Source organism: Triturus cristatus, chromosome 1_2 (assembly GCF_964204655.1).
Source record: "Triturus cristatus chromosome 1_2, aTriCri1.1, whole genome shotgun sequence".
NCBI classification, from domain to species: Eukaryota; Metazoa; Chordata; class Amphibia; order Caudata; family Salamandridae; genus Triturus; species Triturus cristatus.
This window is the reverse complement of record NC_140580.1, coordinates 949,414,990-949,438,430: the sequence shown is the minus strand read 5'-3', so window position 1 is coordinate 949,438,430 and position 23,441 is coordinate 949,414,990. Positions and strand designations below refer to the sequence as shown.

Genomic DNA, 23,441 nt, shown 5'->3' with positions numbered 1-23,441 from the left:
AACAATGGTATACTTTTGTGTTGCTAAACACAGAACACACAGTGACGCCATTAATGTAAAATTGAATGTGATTGTGCAATTTATTTGTAGGGCCGGGCTGAATTTCCCAGCCTGTACCTAAAGAAGAGTTTTTGAAATTATCGAGCAAGGCTTCTTCTTTTTTGTATACAGCAATATGAAAAAGCCTAGGGCAAAACATGTATTGCCTTTACAGAGTACCTAATGTTCATATTATATGATGTCTTATAAAATTACTTTTCCATAAAACAAAGAAGAAGTTTTGAAAATGAATAACAGATTTAAGAACCAGGGATATTTAGCCCCCTAAGGAAGAGGTTTTGTTATCTTACATAAACAAGTTAAAACTGGATTTGAATGTGACCCTTGCAGAAATAAAATATTATATAGCAAACTGAAATGTATTAAAAGTATGGGCATTTAAAGCATGTCAAGACATCCCTTTAACCTGTGAATGAAGTACGAAATAAAAACCATTTGGAACTAAAATTTCCATCACGTACAGCAGGAACAGAGACTCCTACATCTCAGTTTTCCAATGCATTTACTATAACATAAAAAATAGAAAAGATGGTCACACTGCAACAAAAAAAAAATACAAGCCTTAGCTTTTATGCTGTTATTCATGAAAAGATTAAAAACGGAAATGAATTGGGCAGGTAGTGCGTGACCAAAAATGTGTCTCACATATCTGTTATTACACCCTGCTAGCTATAGTCTGTTGTACTCTTTTGTAAAGGCAATATTTTACTTGGTTTTATCCATCTCACGCTTTTACAAACAATAAATCCCTCATCCTCAAATCTCAGGCATAGCTGACAAATTACAAACATAAACACTCTATAACATCCTAAGCAGATAGCTGAATAAAAATGGGATATATAATTTCCATTAGTAACTTATCAAGATTTGAGGACCATGTGAGGGGAAGAACAGGCAGTTAGAGAGGAGTGAAAGTGCAATGTCTATGTAATAATGGGGTTGATATCAATCGCCCTAATGGAGTACCCGCCTGCCAAATTAAGAAATATCCGTCAACTCAACAGACATTCCCAATTGCAGCCGGTGTTGTGGACGAGTGGCCGGGTGGGTGGGGGTCACAGGACAGCAAAATCCTTGCTGGTACAGGGTCCCAGGATTGGCCTGAGCGCCGTGAACCTGCGCTCCCAGACAGGGTGGAATCCTGTGCCTGCTCTCTCCAACCTGGCAACACATATTGGGTTGGAGAGGGCTTCAATGCACATGATGATTTGACAGGCCTGAGATGGCTGGCCAAACTGTTGTGTGCACTGACAACAGTGCCCACCACTCCGCCTGTCATCCCCCATAGCCTTCGCCCCCAAAGACTCAGCATGAAAAATAAAATGATAATAAAACATGTTTATTATTATTTTATTTTTCCTTTCCTACCATTTTTGAGGCAGGTGGCGGGGGTGGGGGGCGCTCCTCCGCCAAAGCGGTGGAGCCGCTGATGGAAATTTCTATCATTCACAGGAAACACAGTTCAGACAAAGGCAGTTCCTGTGAATGATGTTAAACTTTGCCGTTCGGCTCCATTAAACATAACAGAGCAATTGGTAGCGTTTAAAGATTTTTTTATTTTCAAACACAAAACTCTAAAGTGGGATTTTGTTTTTAAAAATAAAAAAAACTAAGTCACCCTTCACCATGGGAGTCATCTCACATAGCGAGAGGGGCAATTTTAGTTTTTTACTGCACCTTACTGCCTGTGCTTTCCTTGCGGTGATGTACAGGATTAGCAGCTATATGTCCGCCCATCTAAATTGGGCAGGCGAACATATAGCTATTTTTCAGCAGACAGCCCTTTCTCTGTCGGAGGAATTTAGAAGTGTCTGCCTTTGCCAAACTATAGTCCACCCGCATATAAATTTGGCCTTCAGACCATTAATATCGGTGGTGAGGATACTCCGTTGTGATTGAGTATCCTTACCGCCAATATATAAATCAGACTGAATGTTATGAAACAGTATTTAAGTGAAAATTTAATATATTTATAGATAATTATCAGTAAGTCATAAATGTTCAAATCCATATTTCATGTTTTCTCAAACTTTTTAGTTTTGCCTTCAATGGCAGGTTAAGTCTCCAAATAATGATTTTTCTTAAAGTTCGAAATTCATTAACTGCTGGCATTGAAACACTAGTTCATTCTTTACCTCTATTTTGCTTTGCTCCATTGAACAGCTTGGTGCTCTCTGTGTGTGCTAGGAATCATTGGGAGGAATTCTTCAGAAAGGCAGGATTAAAATACACTGATCTCCTGTCGTTCAAAAGGCAGTAAAAGACAGCAGCATGATAAGCATATTAAATGGGAGAGTGTGGAAGGCAGCATAGTGGCGGCTGGGGCCCAGAGGGATCAGGCAAAACTTCCAGGTTAGTTCAACCACAGGTCCCATTAGGGAAGGCGGGTGCTTCTGGCAAAACATAAAAAGCAGTAGTGGAGGGAGCCAGTTGCCTCACAACTGTTTAGTTGTATGGCTCCTTAAACTTTAGTTCGCCCACTGATTCACTTTTCCACACCTTTGTTGCCTTTTCTCTTCCTTCCTATTTCTTCCTTTCCTGAAGTTACCGCTATGCTAACCTAGGTATTATGAATTAAATTGGTTCTTCATGTACTCTTAGCTGCTGCCTGAACATCTACCTGCACTACCTATTTGGAGGTCTCTTGCTTTGATGTCTTCCAACACCACGTGGTCGTCTGCCTCATCAAGTCCTCCAGTGTCTCTGAGCTGTCTTCGGCTCCTTACTGGAAATTTCCCTCGCGAGGCCTGGATTTCCCTGGAGCATTTGCAGTGTGTTAATCCTGGAATGATGAGGCTCACCTCCTAACCCTCAAATGCCTGAGACGCCTTAACCAATTTAGGAAAATGTTTCTATCTCTCAATTCCATACAACTTTTCCCCACTAGAGAGCACTGGCTGCCGAGTCAAATTCCAGACTTGTCTTCACATGTGCTTTATGGTAAGGAAGCTTTAGAATTAGCATCAGTATATTACATTGTGTTACCTATAAACATGCAAGGTCCTCACAGAGTGACTCCATCGAAAGAAGTAATTCTGTCTTTTAGACAATATACCATATCTAACATGGTTTAAAATTTCTGCTTTGTGGTATGTTTTTATATTTGCTAAAGCTTACGCTTTAGGGAGATTTGGGGTTTCTTTTCCCTCTCAAATCACTTTATTAGCAATCAATTTTAAATATTTAGGGGCATATGTACAAGGAAGTGACCGAGAGTGGTGTTAGCCTTCTTGGCTTAAACCGTGCTCTGCCACTTCTGAAATGCAGGGCTGCACCGTATTTACAACAATACGGTGCAGCGATGCATTTTTCCTCTGCACTGGCGCTAAAATTTAGCTGCCTAGTGCAGTAGTGCCTCCGTTGTGGGGAATGATTCCAAGTGCAGGAAGGTGTCCCTTCCTGCACATAAACAATCTTAAATGGTGATTTGTAACTTCTATGTGTGCTGCTTTGTGCAGCCCACATAGAAGTTGCAACTCGTCATTTTTAAAATGATTGTTTATGTGCGGGAGGGGACACTTTCCTGCACATAAACAATCATAAAAAACAAGCTGGCTCAGCACACATCTATTATCATGCATAGTCGTTGAAGTTTACAATGGTACACAGAAGTCAACAATTGATCATTAATATGGCGTCTCCCAAATGAATCAAATTGGCCATCAGGTTACTGGGAAACATATTCTTCCTTTATTCTTTTATTCTTTTGTTCATGATTCTTTTGTTAAAAAAAACACAGCACAGAATTCATAGCCGACGAGGCGCGTTTCGTCCCAACTGGACTTCTTCAAGGCTATAAAAATGCATGCAAAACAAACATTAATATATACATTTAAAAACACAATATTTACAAAGTATTAACAAACAAATTGAACCAGACTTATTATCTATTCATCAGAAAAATGCTGATGTAACCAGGATAAACTTCGAATCATCTCTAATGCATTTATGGGAAGACACCTCAAGTTTATATCCAGTGAAATACAGTAATATGGAAAAGGGAGAACATTGCTAATTATTATAAGATGTACAGAGCACCATTATAATGTGATGTAGGTGGTGACACACGTAATTACAGAAGAGAGGCATCACTATACACAAAATCAGAAATCCTTCGTTATTATATGTATACAAACACGTCATTGGTTTCCTTGTTGTATTATTTCACATGTAATCATCATGATTGAATACTCAATTACATTATCATTAATCGCAGCCCTTTGCCCTTTATTTTAGTAAAGAGAACAAACTTACAAACATTCTTTTACTATATGCTTAAAGTTGTAATTAGACCATACCTGTTATGTGTTCAAATAATCCACATAAACGTTTCACACCAAGTTTATTGTGGCAAAAAGAAGTACTTTTACGAAGAGAATCTGAAATAAATATTTTTGAGAAAAAGGACTAATTTAATATGCCAAAATTAATTAAACGCGAAACAAAACTACACTAAACCCCAAATGACAAACCAATTAGCAAACTTAATCCAGCATACTTTAGTATTTAGAGAAGAGAACACACGACTACTATGTATCAAGGTTACTGAGGTACATAGAGGTATTAAATAACAGGAAATCAGTAAAAAAGATAAAAAAGTGTTAGTCTCGAAATGTTTCTATAAAAAGTGTTAGGCTCTTAGTATTTCTAACAGATATATATCGTTGCAAAGAGCAAATTTTTAACTGAAACTCTAAGGAGATATAATTCCAGATATCTCACAACTACTGTTCTGATGAAAGCAACAAGAGTAATAACCAGACCATTGAGATTGGTGTAATACGCTGATCTATTGGAGGAAATGTTAGATCATCATATTGAAAGAATGTCCTTGCAACTGAAACTGCGTAGTTTGCTGAAACCTATCACGAGACAAGGAGTATAGATGCCAGCTAATCAGACTGGGAATGTTACCTTGAACTGTTAACCAGGAACACATATGAACATAATAAGACATGAGAATGTATTGCTGATACCTAAATGCAAATAAAATATGTTTTTTAAAAAAAAGAAGAGATTGCACATCTAAGCCCAAGCAATGTGAAAAAAAAAAAACGTGCGTCATCTTATGCGTATTTTGTACACTTTTTTGTTCTAAATGTGGCAACCAAGGCTAGTGTGTAAGATTTAAGGCGGTTATGGTAATAGGACATTGGTTGAGTGTATTTTCAAACCACATGCATTGAAAACAGGAAATAATTCCACTTGTCGGAATACAAACATTAGCAGAAAAGACGTGTGCCATCTTATGCGCATTTGCACAAACTACTTTGTTCTGAATATGGCAGCTGTAGCCAATGTTTTCAAGATTCCAGAACGACATATTAGAGAATTACACAAGTGGAGCCCCATACATCGCCTGACAGCAACATATTATCACTTCATATTGAGACTGTGCCGACACAGTAGAGAGACATAAATATTCTCCTAATACCATTGAACTATGTGGGCTACTCTCCAGTGGTACAAATAAATGCAGTTTAGGCATATGAGTGTCAATAAATGCAACCACACAATAACGGTTGTCATTATGAATAACTGCGCAAGTGTTATCCCGTATATTATCTGGCAACAACTGACGCCATTTATGCCATTTTGAATGACTGCGCGAGTGTCACCCTGTATCTTATCTGGCAACAACAGATGCCATTTTATACTATGTGTTATCGCTAATTCTCAATCAAAAGGAGCCCATTAAACGTGTACTTTTGTTTGCAGAATTAGCAAAATATAGTTGACTCAAGTTCAGCAACAAAATAAAGGAGCCTGTATATATCCTAATATTACGTGTAAGTTATCTAGGTAAACACATGGTAATACCAATATGTGCCAGTCAAAATTATAAATATCAAAATTATAAATATCAATCAATGCAACCACATGATAACGGTCGCCATTTTGGAAAGTACGTCCTGTCGCATTGATATCAACGGTTACATAAATTTATAAGTACTTTCAGTAATGTAGCCAGCATATTCACAAAGCTACAAACCAAAATGCTTTTCGAAAAAAAGTTTAACAAACAGTTTTGCACATGTTTAATCTGCATGAAAAATGTACAAATGCACGTTATTAATCTATGAGGATTTACGGGTGAAGTGTGACTCAACGGCGCAAACTGAAGTCTTGATTCAAAAAAGAGGTCTGAACCGAACCCCTCGATAGACCAGTATATATACTGAGAGTTGACAACATTCACCTGTGCACTAGCGATGTACAACTGACATCGACAAGAAGAGTTGTCGGCCCTCACAGTCAGAGGTTGTAAAAAAAAATCGGCCATTTTGTAGCGTCTTATATCGACACCAGGATTAGAAGTCACACCGCAATGCCAGGCGATAGTCAAATAATACATGCAGGTCAAGTGATGTCAAAACTATGGAAATTAGCAACTACATTCGCTACGTTACTTACTGACAGCAATAGTTCAATAAAACAATAATCATTGCTATGGGAAATTCAAAGTTTGAGAGAGATGCAGATATATAATTGAAATCGATAAGGGAGGCTGTGAGACCTCACAGTCCGACACGGTAAAAAAGAATCAGCCATTTTGTAATGTCTTCTATCGACACCGCAATTAAAAATAACACCACATTGTCAGGCAATGATCAGGTGATACATGTAGCTCAACCAGAATCAAAGCTTAAGAGCACAATAGGTACCATTGCCATATTACTCGCTGACAGTAGTGACACAATGAATCAATAAACACAGTTTGAGAGAGGTGAAGTGGCAATACATGTGCCCTCTCTAAGTTGCTTATACACATTGATTTTCCATATTCCCTAGACAGAGTATTGCATGAACTAAGGTAGCAAATTATACAAGTCGATATTTCATATAACCTAGACAGAAAATTACATGAACTAAGGTAACATGTTATTTACTTTTAATTCTCACACTTCAATGCCCCACGTAAAAGTCACATGATAATAACACATTACCAATATAGATAAATTGACACAGTGCTTTTGAAGTCCACAATAAACTTTTATTACAGAGGGTGGAGCACCATAGATATTAATGCATTTCCTCAACATAGACCAGATGGTATACCACATATGAAAATCCATTATTGTTCTTTATAGAAAATGATGAAATTCGCTATTGATATTCAGACCAAACATTACAGTTCTCAAGCGACATATCCATCGGGCTTCAACTTGTCTGAGATAGTTGGTCTTATCTCCGACCCTCTCATTCCCAGTAACGTGGCATGAACAGTCACCCTCGTGTCCTCAGGATGCATTGTGTGTATATGTGAGGCTACTGGATACCTCTCATCTTTATTCGTTATAGCACGTACATGTTCTTGTATGCGTGTTTTCAAACTGCGCACACTGCTACCAACGTATGCTTTGTTGCATGCACATTTTATGAGATAGACTGTATATGTAGTATTGAAATTTATGTAGGATTTGATTTTAAATTCCTTAGAGTTGTTATAGCGAAAACTAGATGTTTTATTCACACCTAGATTGCATATACAGCAGTTGCCACAGATAAAAAAGCCACATGGTAACTAAGTTTTAACAGCGGGCCTAGATTATTTTTACGTAGCTCGGACATAGCATATTTTTTTATAGCTCTGCCCTTCCTGTACACAACCTTGGGTTTTCTTGGAACAATATCTGAGGGCAGGGCATTCGATGTAAGAAAATGCCAATTCTTTCTGAGAATGTTAAAGATGTGGCCACTGTAGATGTTATACTCTGTTATGAATGCCACATCAGTGTAACGTGTGGTTTCTTTATTTTGATTTCTTCTGGTAAGAGTTCGTATTCTGTCCATTCGGTTGATTTTTTTCTCAGCCTTTCGCAGGCAGTCCTGATCATAACCTCTTTGACCGAAATTTCTCTTAATTTTTTCAACATTTTTCCTGAAATTATGTTACTCACTACAGTTACGATGTGCTCTAACCATCTCGCCAAAAGGAATGTCAGAGAGGGTAGTTTTCGGATGGCAACTTGTAGCGTGAAGGACGCTTTTACAGCCCGTGGACTTTCTAAAAAGTTCACTATGTATGGTGTCTCCTTCTGCATACAATCTAAGATCTGAAAACTCAATCTCCTGATTGGAACTATTAATGGTGAGCTTGACATTGAACTTGTTATTGTTAAGATATGTGTGATATTGTTCAAGCTCTTCATTACTGCCCTTCCAAATTAAGAAGACATCATCAATGCATCTTCTGAAAAATAGGATGTTGTCAATCCACTTCCCTGCACCTGAGGCCCAGGCATGCTCCATCTCATACAGCTCAATAAAGAGGTTCGCATAAGATGAAGCAAACCAGGAGCCCATCGTAATGTAGAATTCACTCACCATTGCGCATGAAGACATTCTGTGTCAGGATCAGCTCTGACATATGTAACAGCATGTGCGTGTGCTGCAAGTCCTTTGCATTCCATTTGTATAGTTAAAATCTTAATGCTCTCAATCCACAATCTCTCTGAATGCAGGTATAGAGACTTTCCACGTCCATGGTAACAAACGTGAAGATGTCCTCTTCCCATTTGAAATCCTCAAGTTTGCAGATTAAGTCCCTGCTGTCCCTCAGATAAGAGGCTAGATTTAATACAAAGGGCTGGAGAAAGGTATCAACATATTCTGCAATTCTTTCTGTGGGGCCCCCATTGCCAGATAAAATTGGCTTCCCCGGTGGGAAGGGGCCCCCCTTGTGTATCTTTGGAAGAACATAGCTAAAAGGATACCTGGAGTTTTATGCCAGGAGTTACCTATACTCTAAATCAGTAATAAGGCAGGACTCAGGCCAGTCCGTTAGCTGGGCATTGATATTCCTTTCAATCATTGCAGTGGGATTGGATTTAAGTTTTTCATAGCAGGCACTCTGACTGAGTTGTCTGTCTATTTCGGCCAGATAGTCATCACGATCCATTAAAACAATGTTGCCCCCTTTATCTGCTTCCCGGACCACCAGATTAACATCATCCCTAATAGATTGCAAAAATTCTTTATCTTGTTTGGTCAGATTGGAGGGATGTACATATCTACTGTCCAATACATGGTTGTCCTCCAGCTTGTATAATTCTTGGGTTACTCTGTGTGAAAATTCATCAATGATGGAATTAGTGATGCTAGGGGGGATGGATTTTGACTTTTGACGTAGGCCACTATCTACGGTTACATCCTCATATATGTTGAGATCTTGTGCAAAGTCTATTAGCCCACCAGAATCATCTTCATCATGTAAAGTAGTAATTAAATGAAAAACATTTAGATCAGAGATTGTAAATTATGAATCGCAAACAGTATCAGGTATAAAACGTTGCACAGATGGATGTTCATCAAAATATTTCTTTAATTTGAGTTTGCGCATAAATTTAAATAGGTTTAAGTGTACATTCTCGAATAACGGTTTATCAGTTACACAAAAATTGAGACCCTTACATAACACAGAGGTCTCCTGTTCACTCAGTAGTCTAGATGATAGGTTTACAATACTCAGGGCATTAGTCATGTCTATGTCATTACTGCTGTCCACTTCAAGGTTTACAATCTCCACTATTTCTTGCCCTGTTGATTCTCCGTTCATGCTTTTGTTCCTGCCCTGCCCATAAACAATCATGCATGGCGTTTTGCAGCACACATAAAAACTGCTAAAACTAGGAGAAATAATACATTTCTTCTCATTGCACCCTGTTAAGACGGGGTTTTCTCTGGCCCTAATGTTGCTGCCGCCACCTCTGTAAATATGGGGCAGAGTCAAAATCAATGGGTGTTGCTGCGGAACGACCACCACAACACCCATTACCCACCCCTTTCACGTAAAGTATAGTGTGAAAGGGGGCCTTATTTACAAGGCAGCATTAAGCCATGTTAAGTGGCTTAACGCTGCCTTGTAAATAAGGAGAAGCCTGTATCGCCACCATCACATCTAAAAAAGTGACATTATGGTGGCGATAGGGGCTTGTAAATATGCCCCTTAATCTGGAATTTTTTCCGCCACATAGTATGGAAAATATATAAATATCTTGACAGTAGAGTGTTATTGTCACATTAATTTTACACCATATGAAATACACAATTTACACCCACCCTTGTAAATCCAAGCACTGATCTACCTTCACATGTGCTTAATTTCTTTAAAGCCATCTTGTGTGTGCTACATTATACCATGATTTACAGCATTGAATCCTTTCAATCAAAAGTCAGCCACATAAATGTATAATATTAGATGGTTTTGTTATGAACAGTAAAAGTGGCATCAACATGAATGTTGTGCTCACTAATGCCAACTTGGATAACTGCACATGTCTTCCTCTCAGCTGTGATATATACAATTGGAGACAGAGGACAATCCTGTTTTATTACATTTTTAATCCAAACAATTGAGACCCCAAACAGTGATATTATCTGTTACCAAGGTGCCTGGTTATAGTGCAGAAACCTTCTTGTAGAAGAAATGTCTGAAGTTTGTTCAATGTTATACCTCAAACTTAGCAATCACCTATAGCATGATCAAAAGCCTTGTCTCTCACCTAGAGGTATATTAGGGGCTTATTCAACAGCTTTCAGGACATGATGCCACGATCTGCTCACATAAAAAAGTGGTTAACTAAAGAGAAGAACAATTAATAGGTTTTCAAATGGACTTGAGTTTATTATGTACTGTTCTTTTCTGGTGATTGCTGTTGCTGTTTCTGTACTGTCCACTCCTGGAGCAAATTTATATTGAACTTGTTGGCCGTGGCCTGCTGCCAGCATGGTTATGAGGACCAGGTGAACAGAGGCGTTTGACCGATGTATTTACATGGGCACTCTATAAACTCAAAGGGTCTGCCCTCTTAAACTCAAAGGGTCTGCACTCTTAAACTCAAAGGGTCTGATCTAGCTTCTTGTTGTATTACTGCTAATCATGGTTTAAAGGGAACAAAAGAGGCCATTTGAGACTTGGGGGGTCAACAACGGTGGAGCGGGTCTAGGTGGTGGACATCCCATCTCCTCCAGCCCAGCTGTAGAATCAAGCACCAACCAATTGGAAATGCTCTGCTGTGTTGGCAGAGCCTGTTTGTTAGAAGTGATTCCTTTGACAAGGCGAGAGCACGGTGGGTGAAAAAGGGAAATGTGCAGCTAAGGAAAGAGTCAAAAGGTCTTAGATTCAGGAAAGCTCTGAATACCTGGCTATTTCCTTCAATAGCTGAAGACTGTTTCTCAGTATCCCTTGGAGTTTATTTACTGTCTAGATACTACTGTCAGCATCAAGATATCCCAATAGCAGTAACAGTTTGTGTATTATAAGTTACATAAACATGTTTTTATTTTTCATAAACCACCCACAAAGAAGAGGGTTGTTCCCGAGCAAAAGGAAATTTCACTGCTTACAGTGTTGCTTAGTTCATGGAAGGAAAGTTTGTTGCAGCAGATGGCGGTGAGGTAAGTTGTAAAGCAACCATCCCTGTTGTAATGGGGCTGAGGTGGCCTTCTCTTGAGGTCAATCCTGAACCTGTATCTTCTGACTGTGTGGGAGCCTCAGTGCCACTGGAGCAGATCTTTCCATGACAAGAGAAGAATTTGAAAGAATCTCTAAAAAGGTAATAAAACTTTTCTGAAGCAAAGCAGTACAAAATGGGATCAAGACTGCAATTGGTCCCTGTTAACATCCAGGTGATGTAATATATAATTTCAACTGTCTCTAATAATTTGCAATACATTGGAAAAAACAACTTCACCGTGACCGCGATGGTTCTTGTAATATGCACCGGAACATAGCAAATGATAAATATAGCTAAAGACACACTTATAGTGTGGATAGATTTGGATTTCATTACTTTACTCGTTGTATTCACTGGGTTCACTTTCAAGATAAATCGGCTTAGCAACGTGTAACAAATGATGGTGATCCCAAAAGGAGCAAGCAACCCAGAAAAGAGGATCACTGTGTTCCACACGAAGTAGAGCAGGGCCATCTCAGTTTGATGGATGTTTAAACACTTGGTGGTTCCTTGTATTTCAGAGGTCTTCAGTAGGAAGAAGAATGGAATTCCTTGGAGGACGAGACAGCCCCATACGATCAGGCAAATCTTTTTTATGAACGAAATCTGTGTCAAAAGTATCCTTTTCGCATTGTAAACCACTGAGAAATATCTATGTAGGCTGATGAGGGTGAGGAAATATATACTTCCATACATATTAGTGCTCAGCAAGAAAACTGTGAGCTGGCAGAGGAATGTCCCAAAGGTCCAGTCGTCGGTCACAGAATAAATCAGGATGAGCGCTGCGGCTGGTGTTACGATAGCATCGGAGATGGCCAGGTTGAACTGGAGGAGGGTTGTTGAGTTCCACCGCTTTATACGAAACCAAAATATCCACAGACTGATGGCATTCAGTACAAAACCAAGTGCAAAAGATACACCCAATATACATGGGATGAAAATGTGTATCTTCTGAGGCTGGCAGCCGGTGTTATCGTTTGACCCGTTGAGCATCCTGTCGTAAATCGAATGAGCTCCAGATTCTGGGCGACACCTATTAAAAGGAAAAAAAGTAACATTTTTTAGACCTATTTTCAAGACATTAGCTGGAAGAATTTTAATATAATGATTAACAAAATGTCATATTTTTCTAGAAGTCATTCTGGATTACAAAGTCTCATCTAATAATACTAAAAACTGCTGTGTTTTTTAGTTATGAATCCTGCATCTGTTCTCGACCTTGAGAGACAGTGCCATGTGTGTGCCTAAGTAAAGACAGAATACACTATGAGGTCGTTAATAGATGCTCAAATGGTACACCATTGACAGCCCACATGAGGATATTATATCCTCTGAATATAAATGGCGAAAAAAGAACGTACCAACCCATTGATGCTCAAAAGCAGTGGGCATAGGTCCATTCAGACATATTGTAAGCTCCATTACAATTGTAACGTATTTCAGAGGCAGATCAGAAACAGTGCTGGACAAATCAAAAGTTACAAAATATGGAGAAACTGCACACATATCCCACCCCCTTTCCACCCGCACACCCCTCACCGGACATGTTTTCTGCTAAAAGCTGGGGAAATCTGTAGATTTGGAAACAACAGGGAAATAGGGAATGAAAGCATGAATTGAGAGTAGTAACTGATTCTTTCAGCAATTCCTCATTTCTTAGGTGAAACTTGGAGTACAAGTTGGCAGGATGGGTATGGATCTGATTGGTTGTGTATTTTCAATTATTTGGTACTCATTAGAGAAACTCTGGGGCATATTATCAAGCCAGCCGATAAAATTATCGCCGCTTTAGCGGCAGAAAACTGCCGCTAAAACGGCGATAATGGGCTTGATAATATGCTCTATGGAATTCCAGTTGAAGCCCATGTTAGATGTGAAGGACGTCTAACCTGAGCTTCAATTGGAATTCCATAGAGCATATTATCAAGCCCATTATCGCCGCTTTAGCGGCAGTTTTCTGCCGCTAAAGCGGCGATAATTTTATTGCCTGGCTTGATAATATGCCCCCATGTGACTCTGCCAACAGTGTACAGTGTACAGAGGTAAAGACCTCCAGGGGTAAAAATCAAGATGCATGCAATAAAATGTTGCTATTTTCCCACAGGGCGTAATAACCTAACAATAATATCAATGGGGTGCGCAAATTTGGTTTGGGAGATCCCAGGCCAATCGAAAGCTGTGATTCCTGAATACTGAATACAGAATATCGTGTGACACTAATATCTTAGACAAAATATCAAGGGACAAAAGGTAAGTATGCATGGATAGTTTTTACTTTTTATATATATATATATCGTCAAGGTACCTAGAAGTGGAGTTAAGAATATTAAATCTATACTTGCCTATATGAACTTCCCTTCAATATTATGTCCCTGTGCCATGATATTCTTTCACTCAGTAAACAAAAATACAATACAAATCGAAGCTACTGGGCCCAACTGTGTCGGCTGGTGCCTTTCAGCTCCTGGTGTCTCCATGCCACTCCAAATGGTGGCAAAGTACCCTTTCAACACTTGACTCTCAGGCAGTGTTGCGCTCCTCTGTCTTACCTGTGGTAGTCGCTTCTCTGCAAGGTACACTCAAGACACGGTACTGGCAGAGGTTGCCTGAAGGCTCTCTGAAAAAAGGGAAAATGTGAAAGCTCATGTCAAACATGTTATTCTGGTGCTGCAATGCTGACACCAACACAGTCTGTACCCCTACTTGGAAAAGTGCATTCTTCATACTACCACTGTAGAATATCGGGGTTATATTGTTACACTGGAAGTTCAAATGGATCAACTGAAGGTCAAAGAGATAACAGACTGGCCTATCCTCTCTTCAGTTCGGGTTATCCAATGTTTTCTGGTGTTTGTATCTCCAATTTGTGGTTTATTTTTCTGCAATTGTACGACTCTTTGCAAAGCTCACTTGTACATGAGCTGGTTTTGACTGGCCAGAAAATGCACAAAGCACCTTTGGCTACTAAAACACATTTTTAAGGAGGCATCAATCTTATGCCATCTTGATCCACAGCATGCTTTTACAGTGGAGACCAATGTCTCAAATAATTGCTTATAGGCCACTCTGTCACAGGAACATCCTGAGACTGGCTGTTTGTATCCACAGCCTGTTAAACTTGTTCTCTTTACACTCCAGACAGAAGCAATACTATCGCTGATAAGGAGCTACTTGCGGTAAGAGTTTCTTTTCAAGACTGACAATATTGCCTGGTGGAGTCCACACATCAAGTAAAAGTTCTAGCGAACCATAGGAATTTGCAGTATCTGCAGTCTGCATAGACTGGTACCCCACATCAAATAAGATGCCCCCTTTTCTTCTCTGCATTTGATTTTCATCATGTACAGACAAGGCAGATTGAACAGGAAAGCAGATGCCTTATCCCATTATCAGGATATTGTACCAGTGACTCTTTAACCTGAACAGGTCATTACCCTGTTTTGTTTTACAAACAAAAAAAGGCTCCAAAAATCTAATATAATCGACTCTTCAAAAATGGTTTGATAAACCCAACACAGGAAAAGCTATTCATTATTGCCTCATGCACGCGTACAATAAACTTGTTTTACCAACATAGGGTTTATAGTCACAAATATGTTATGATAACTATATAGCTGGACATTACACAGCTACTAAAACCCTGACTCTTCTTCAACGTTTCTTTTGGTGGCCAAAAAATGTCAAATATATTCAGTCCTATGCTGTGTGTTCTTGAGGTAAACATAGATAGACACCAACCGTTGGCTTGTTACAATGTTTGCATGTGCCCCCACATCTTTGATATAATATCACACTAACTCACTTGATGACGACTTAGGTGAAAGATTACATGTATAGAGGAACGGAATTCCCATGGTGCACAGTTAGGGTCCTCTACTCCCAGAGCATTCACAAAACCTCAGGGCCCAGCAGGGACTTGAACACGAGTTCAGGTTCCCGCTGCTCTAGGGATCTCCCAGAACCAATCTCAAATGCTTTGTGGGTGCCGTGACCCCTCCTGTAAACATGCAGAGAAATATTCAGATTTTGGTGACACAGAGGTGTATTGGACACTCTTTCTTCTCGAGGTGATCTCTTTGTCAACAGGTTACTTTTTTCTTATCGTTTGTTTGTTCATCCAACGGATGCCCTAGCTTCCCTGAGAGAACCAGCCTCCTCTGCTGCAGAGACCAAGCAGTGGTCACAGGACCATTTGTTATATTAGCTCCCTCAGCAACTTAGCGTGCCACTCTTGGAGCGATCTTCCGTGAGCGATTTCCCAGAGGCTGCTCTTTGCATGGTGAGTGGGAGGAGGGCACCATTGGTGCTCGGGCTGTCCGGGGGAGGGGGCTGGTTCGGGGCACTCATCACATGACGTGTGCATAAGTCACAGAGGCTCTCAGAAGGCTCCAAAACGGGAATGAGATTTGGATTAGTGCTGATTGTGCTGTTGGTGTATCCAAAGACAAGCTGACTCCCAGGAGGGAAATTGTCGGTCCAGCTTAGAATCTTGTTGAAACTGAGGTTGTTTCCTGCCTACAGGCACATGCTGCAGCAAAATAAATGACGTGCATAAGTGACCCACTCTTTTTGAGAAATGTTGGACCTTGTTAAACCAATTTTATTTAGGGTTGTTGCATTTGGCTCCTGGTGGCATACTTCCACAACTAGGAGCAATGTTCAGGTGCCTCCTGACCCACAGAACTGTCAAGGATTCTTTCGCCGTCATCTGCCTCTAGCTCTGCTTTTTAGTCCTCCTTATCAGGAGCTCAGCTGTAGGGCCTGCGCATAGCCTCTTACCCCAGCTACCCATATTTTAAAAGGTGGGCATTAAAGTTTACAACTCATACACTTTTAACCGTAATGCTACTGGTGGGTGAGACCTCACTAGGAGCTTCATTTTAGGAGGTACTGCAGAGATCCAACATCCTGGAGGTCAAAAGCAAAAACCTGATTTCTTATACAGAGGCTGTCTTTTAGCTCTACAACTAAGCAATATCATTTCATGACTATATTAAAATTCACAAAGAACATGTGATTGTAAAATGCAGTTGAGTCTTAATTGATCACTTGCTTTAACCCTGAACTGCGCAAAAATGTGAGTGTGTTCAGGCATTTTCAAATAGTAAATTAAATGAATTGGCCTGCTTTCTTTGCTCCACTGTATGCCATCCACATACAGGGATTTGGTTCTATTAAATAAATCCTAAACGTGAGTACCTGCAAATTATCTGGCATCAATAGGGTGATCTTGTATATGCCAGTAAGGCCCCAATGAAGGCACCAAAGCCTACATAGGGTATTAAAGTGTGCTGAAATATGTAGGTTGCAATGGGGAGGAGGGATTATAAACTTTCAGATTTAATCTCCCGGGCAGGTGTTCTGGATTTAAATTGTATGCCCACGTTAGCACAATTTAAACTGCCCTGATCAATGGTAACATTTTCCTAATCTTGCAACAATTGCAGCTTTGCTGAAATAAACTGGGTACGTTCAATTGCTAAGAAACAACATCAGCAGTTGTGAGGGTTCTAAAAATAACTTATAGATTCGATGTAAAAGTTTCCTTTGGTCTCCACTAGGAGTCCATTGCTTCGAAACATTTATTATTCCAAAATGTCCCTCCCGGCTTTAGAATTTACCCAAAAATGACAATGAACGTATAAGGATACACTGGCTGGTTTTCTCTCCCCATAATGATAATGAGGATCATCGAAATACAATTATAATGATTGTCATCTTAAACATGAAAATGAGGTACAATAGGTGCACCTTGTACGCCAAGTACCTATTTTATCAGGAACATCGAATCGAATCAATCTTTATTCGAAGCCATAAAGGAAACACATATAAAAGGTAATGCAAGCTGAAATTACCTCCAATTAAAATGATCACAAAAAAACACAGAAAATCCTATTACACAATATATACAGCATGCCAGCAGCATAAACATAAAAATTCATAACGTTTTCTGATTTTACGAAGTTTAAAGTAGCAATGCGGATCTCAAATGAAACAAGGCACTGCAAAAAGGCGAGCACCTCCTTGTACTGTCTCAGATTGGTGTCACGCAAAATAGGGACCAAGAAAAAGGACCGGGGTGCTGAGTACAAAGTGCAAAAAAGAATAAGGTGACTTGTGCTTTGCTTGGCGGCGTTATTACAGTGGCAAAGAGGTAAATTTAGCTGCCAATCACCTTGCACAGGAAAAGCCAACATAAAGGGAATGTGCCTAGTCTAAAAAGAGTAAGATAAAAACGATCCGAGGCATAAGGGTACCAAGCTAAATAGGGTACCATATTCCTGGTTGTTGAAACCTGCACATATCTTACTATGGACTCCTGTTTCTGGGTCATCTCCAAACGCTTGTTCGAAACAGATGTCTAGGTACCGATGCTTGACTACTTGCTTATGTTTGGGCACAATCTTAAGTGGGTCGCTATGAAGATTTAAGAGACCTTGGGTCTGAAAAGTGTTCCTTAAATACGTGAGCCAAGGGATTTTATCTGCCCTATCAAGAGACAGGCAGTCGGAAATGCAGCTTCTTACCAGATCCGCCTCCTTTATCAGGAACATCCTTTGATGTGATCTCCGTCAGGAACAATTATTAGGGAGATATTTTTCTCTGTCTTAATTTATCAGACCCAACAGTAAAGACTGGTCACAATGGGCCAGATGTATCAAGGGTTTTTCCTGTTCGCAAACGGGCTGATTCTCAGAATCGGTCCGTTTGCGAATGGGAAAAAGCCTTTTGGGATGTATCATCCCAAAAAGCCTTCGTAAAATAAGGAATCGCAAAATTTGTGATTCCCTATTTTGCGAATGCATTTAAGGAATCGCAATTTGCAATTTCTTAAATGAAATGTAGGAAGCAAAAAATATTTGCGACCTGGCTTTAAGGAATTGCAAATTACCACCAACTTCAAGTTGGTGGTAATATGCGAATTCCATGAAAAATTCACTTTTTTGCATTTTTCATCGTGCCATGTGGCGTATATACATACCCTTAGGGCATGTATGTGCGCCACATGTGCACACATACATATTTCAGGCTTGCAACAGGGTGTCCATTTGGCACCCTTGAAATTGCATGCGCAATTTGCGAGTACCTATTGGTATTGGCATGCAATTCCCATTCATTCCTATGGGCCTCTAGGTCCATAGGAATGAATGGGAATCCATTCCTTATTTGCGACTCGCAAGTTGCAAGTCGCAAATAAGGAATATGTAGGAATCGCAAATTTTTCAGTGAAACCTACATACATTGCATTTTGCGATTCTGTAATAGCGAATCAGTAAAATTTGATATTATAGAATCGCAAAAACAATTCTTGATACATCTGGCCCTATATGTGTACTGAAACAAGAGCAGCCAAAATCCATCTGGGAGGACGTGTAGTGCAATACAAGGTTGCCGATTCCATTCGCATCTTAGGTTCCCCTTCTAACTCTGGATGTTTCATGTATTTCCTGACATATCTCGCCAAACAGCTATGGTCAATATTTCTATGTAATTTTATGGTCATGTTGCTCATTTAAGCATGGATATCTGATGTATTATCTGATGTATTATCTGGCGTGTTTGTTTCGTACCTCAAAAGTCCTTTTAGCTTTTTTAAATATTCTCATTTTATGACTATTTGTATTTCTCATGTGTGTTTACAGTTATGTGCATTATTTATTTATGTAGTTTTATGGCCTATTGCTTCTAAGACCGAATAAAGTTTTGAATTGAATTGAATACAAGGTTGTAGATGCACTGACTAGTAATCCTGACCTCCTTCATAGGTCCCTAAAACAGGAACAATTCCATTGCATCCATAGTAAATCACCAACCACCTTGGATTAGTTTACACTATGAACCCAGGCACAGCATTTCCATCTTGGTTTGGGATTTGCAGAATAATAAAACCAGCATCAGGTGAAGCAGTGAAGTGATCAAAGCCTGTGACTTCACTGCACATCCTACAACATGCAGCATAGCCCTGAATGCATCAGAAGACCTAAGAGATTTTATGGTAAATTCGCTGTGGGTGTTGGAAACATTTTCCTTTTGCTATGAGAATGGTATGCTGTTATTGTTGTGTCAATATGCTGAGGAGAAAGCCAGGCAGAACCTGTCTGTCACTCATCAAAATTCCACTACCACGAGTAGATAGGGGCATGCTGTCTCCTAATCATTTTCAGAAGCAGTGTGCCACTTCCCCAATGCTGTTAGAGAGCAGAAGGTACTATGCCTCCTGATTGTACAATGCACTCAAAGCTCCAACTCCATGTTTTTTTATAAGGATTGCTGCTTTTTTCCAAGCTGTGACCAATGATCTTGACAAGTTATGGAGGTCCCACTGACTGTAGCACCCTCATAGTAGCAGGTCACTCCGCCAAAGAGGTTGCTTTTGCTCCTTTAATTATATGTCGCCTTTAGCTCACTTGCTTAACTGGTGACTTGTGTTTATGCTTTACATACCATTTGTACTGTATAAACTCAAGCAGCTCTTATAAACAATTTACATCATTATAGCTTAGGTAATTTTCAGTTTAGATCATTACAAAATCCCATGAGACTTGTGACCTTCTTGAATGTGGTATGTAAGCGGATCCACGAACCATCGATAGTCCTTCATGGATCGAAGCCAGTTGGTGGAGCTCTTTCTGCCTGTGAAACTCACAACACAGTGGCAGACCATCACTTGTGTTGCAGACCTCCTGCATTATCTGTTAGATCACATGGTGCTCCAAGGAAGTACAGAGGGGAAGCTGCATCACTAATGTTCTCTTCATGAGTCAGAGCAGGACTAACCAAGGATTTAGAGATTGCAGTGCTCATTCTAATAAAAAAGCAACATTAATGATACAATTAGATATTTACATGCTGTACTCCGTATTAAAGTAGTACTAACACACTATCCAGAAATACTGCAATCCTAGAGTGGTACTATTGTCCAAAATTGTGTCTTTCATTTAGGTGGGTGGTAACCCTAAAAACGTAATAAATAATTAGGGGCTAGATATATGACCATTTTTAGCGGCCGAAAACGGGAAATCAGCTCGTTTGCGACCACTAAAAAGGGTTGTAGCATGTACCAAAACCTATTTTGCGAGTGTGTAACCTGTTACTGACTAACAAAATAGGTTTTGCGAGTCGCTACTGGGAAGGGCATCCCTTCCTAATAGTGAGTCACAGGGGGACGCGAGATTGAGTTGCGACCGCAAATACTGTCGCAAAACAATTGTATTTACCACCAATTTCAAATTGGTGGTAAGCCAGTCGCAAACGGGAAGACCACCAACTGCTTTTAAAAAATGAAACTAAAATTTTCATTTTTACTTTTAAATGCACCCCGTTTTCCTTTAGGGAAAACTTGCTATATTAAAAAAAAAAAACCTGCTTTATTGAAAAACCAGTCACAGACATGGTGGTCTGCTGACCCCAGTGGTTCAGCATTCCTGTGAGTGCCGGCCATTCCAAAAAGGTCGCAAAATGTGACCTGTCTCATAAATATTAATGAGGCAGGTTCTTTGCGACCCATTTGGGAATCTCAATCATTGTCTAAGACAATGTTATACATCAGTGTTCTTGACTCGTAATTTGTGAGTCGCAAAGAATGCAAATTGCAAGTCACAAACACTGAGGGTGGTATATCTGGCCCTAGGTTATAACATGGTTCTGAAAAAATCTTTTCTCTGCCCCTAGTAGCAGTGGTGTGAGCAGTGGGCAATTCCTCAGAGAAATGTGAGTTATGTTTAAGCAGTTCCATCAAACATAAAGTTAAGACCATGTCTTTCCATGTCCCATGTGATACCCCACTGGCTTTTGATGTTCAGGTATGCTACAAAGGGTTTCTAATGACATTATGTACAAAAGTCATCTCCCTTCGGCAGTCAAGGCCATGATTCAACAGTGAATCTACTTTAGGTATTAATTTCCATGATGTATCTCAGGTGCAAGGTAAAGGTAATCAATGCACTTACATAATCGAAATGATCTTCGATGGTCAATCTTTATCTCTCTGTCTAAAGAAATCCTTTTCATCAACCAGTTAATATTATGAGTAGCACTAGATTGTTACTGCAGGTCAATTTACACCATAGTCCTCCTCTGGCACTTTCACTTGGTTAGAGAATGCATGACATGACTCAGGAGTTGCCCATGTCGGCAAGTGAATGGCTAAATAAACCTTAGAATTCCTCCCTGTCGGTTAGTCAGTGCCATAACGAACAACAGTATTTTCGCTGTCGGTCATTCAGTGCCACAAAGTACCCATGCACTCCCTCTTAAGCTAGTGGATGGCCTGCTTTAAAAATCAAGCTGCATGCCTTTCAATGTCACAATATGTTACAGGGCCACCAGCAGGAGAGTCAGTGCAAATACTTGCACCAACCATACTTCCTTGGCCTGGTAGTGCCATTAACAGTAAAAAAAAAGCTCTTTGTTCTGTGGGACTTATGTCTTTGCACAGGTCCAAACCCACTCTAGCCATACCAGTTATTCTGTGTATTGGTGATAAACGTTGCATTCATATATGTACACCTCTTCTTCCTGTCACATTGTCGATATTCTTCTGTTTTGTCTTCTTAACAGGTCACTTCAATCTCCTCTTTTTATTAGGCTTTCCATATCAAACTCTGATGATATTGTCTCCAATTGTGCTACAAATATGCCTCCATTCTTAAACACACCATGTACTTCCTTCACTCTGATCAGTGCTTTCAACCACTCTATTGGGTAGCTCTGGAGCCACGGTAGCTCACCAGTACCCTGGAAGTAACACCCTAAAGTGCAGTCCAGCACAGTGTGTTATTCACTGAGTCTATGCACATTGAGGAAGGGAGCCCTGCGCATTTACAGACCCTGAGAGTGCTTTCCACCCAAACTAATGATATGACCACATGCTTACACACAAACACATACTGTGACAGTCTGTGAGACTTGTAACCAACTGTCTCCACTTTCAATTCAGCATAGTCACATGAAGATGTCTCTCTTTTCAAGCCCCACTCTATCACTCAAACAGTGTGTGTGAAAAAGACATGATGTTCTTGGAGTTTTGTTTTACCCAACATAAAAAAGGAATATTTGATTTAAAAAAAAGTTTGTATTTTTTTGAGAATGTGATATACTAATGTTTTAAAGAAACAAAATAATTGAAAATCCAAAACATATTTAAAACTGCTCTTTGAATGATAGTTTTCGGTGTGGTTGGGACATTTACATCTATCAGTATTTCCTTGCTGATGTTATTTATTGAGACATATGGATACATTTTATATTGATGAAACTTTTCCAGCACTGGAGTTGGTATCGGCTTCTCCAGCAGTGAATCTTTCATAGATTCATATGCTTGAATCTTTCCCTTCATCATGGTGAGAGTCCCACGATAATAATAACAAGCAGTGCCATAGAGAAATATTGAGCTCCATAGAGAACTTAAGTGGCATTGATAACTAATTCACATTGTTTTATAAGAACCAAAATTCAACCAATCAGAGCAGAGCCCCTGCAGCACTCTTCCTATGCAGATTTCTAACCAAAGGTCGTGTTGGAGGGAGTCTCCCTGAGTTATGTTCAGTCTACAGTGCTTCAGTTAACGTTTGGCCTTTGTTTCTCAGACACTTGAGTGATTTGACCCTACAAACAACTCTCACCAATATCTCACATGAACAAGGTTTGTCAGCATTAAGCCATTTTCTGTACAAAAGACCAGTTGAACTCCTAGAACATTCTGATATGTTAATAACTATGTCTAGAATGATTTTAGAACATAATGTGTTCTTATATGGGGGAGAATGGTACCAACAAACGTGCGGTACTGCGATGGGTTCCAGATTTGCGCCGTCCTTTGCCTGCCTCTTCATGGGGTGGTTCGAGGCGACGCACATCTGGGGCCCTTCTCGAGCTAATTGGCAAGATTACATCATGTTTCTTGGCCGATACATAGATGAC

General features: G+C 39.8%; 1 protein-coding gene and 1 long non-coding RNA gene across 2 annotated transcripts in view; one reads left to right on the top strand and one right to left on the bottom strand.

Moving 5' to 3' along the window:
• Positions 1 to 23,441, top strand: part of LOC146868423 (uncharacterized) — a 243,932-nt gene that overhangs the window by 218,065 nt on the left and 2,426 nt on the right. The window lies entirely within an intron of this gene.
• The window catches only part of LOC146868422 (P2Y purinoceptor 4-like), a 98,714-nt gene continuing 84,636 nt past the window's right edge, over positions 9,364 to 23,441 (bottom strand). Inside the window, exons 2-3 of the mRNA XM_085615445.1 lie at positions 14,069 to 14,136; positions 9,364 to 12,552 (exon numbers count right to left, since the gene is read on the bottom strand). Coding sequence (XP_085471571.1) covers positions 11,418 to 12,512 — 1,095 coding nt within the window. The 5' untranslated portion in view covers positions 12,513 to 12,552; positions 14,069 to 14,136 and the 3' untranslated portion in view covers positions 9,364 to 11,417. The remainder of the gene's footprint in view (positions 12,553 to 14,068; positions 14,137 to 23,441) is intronic.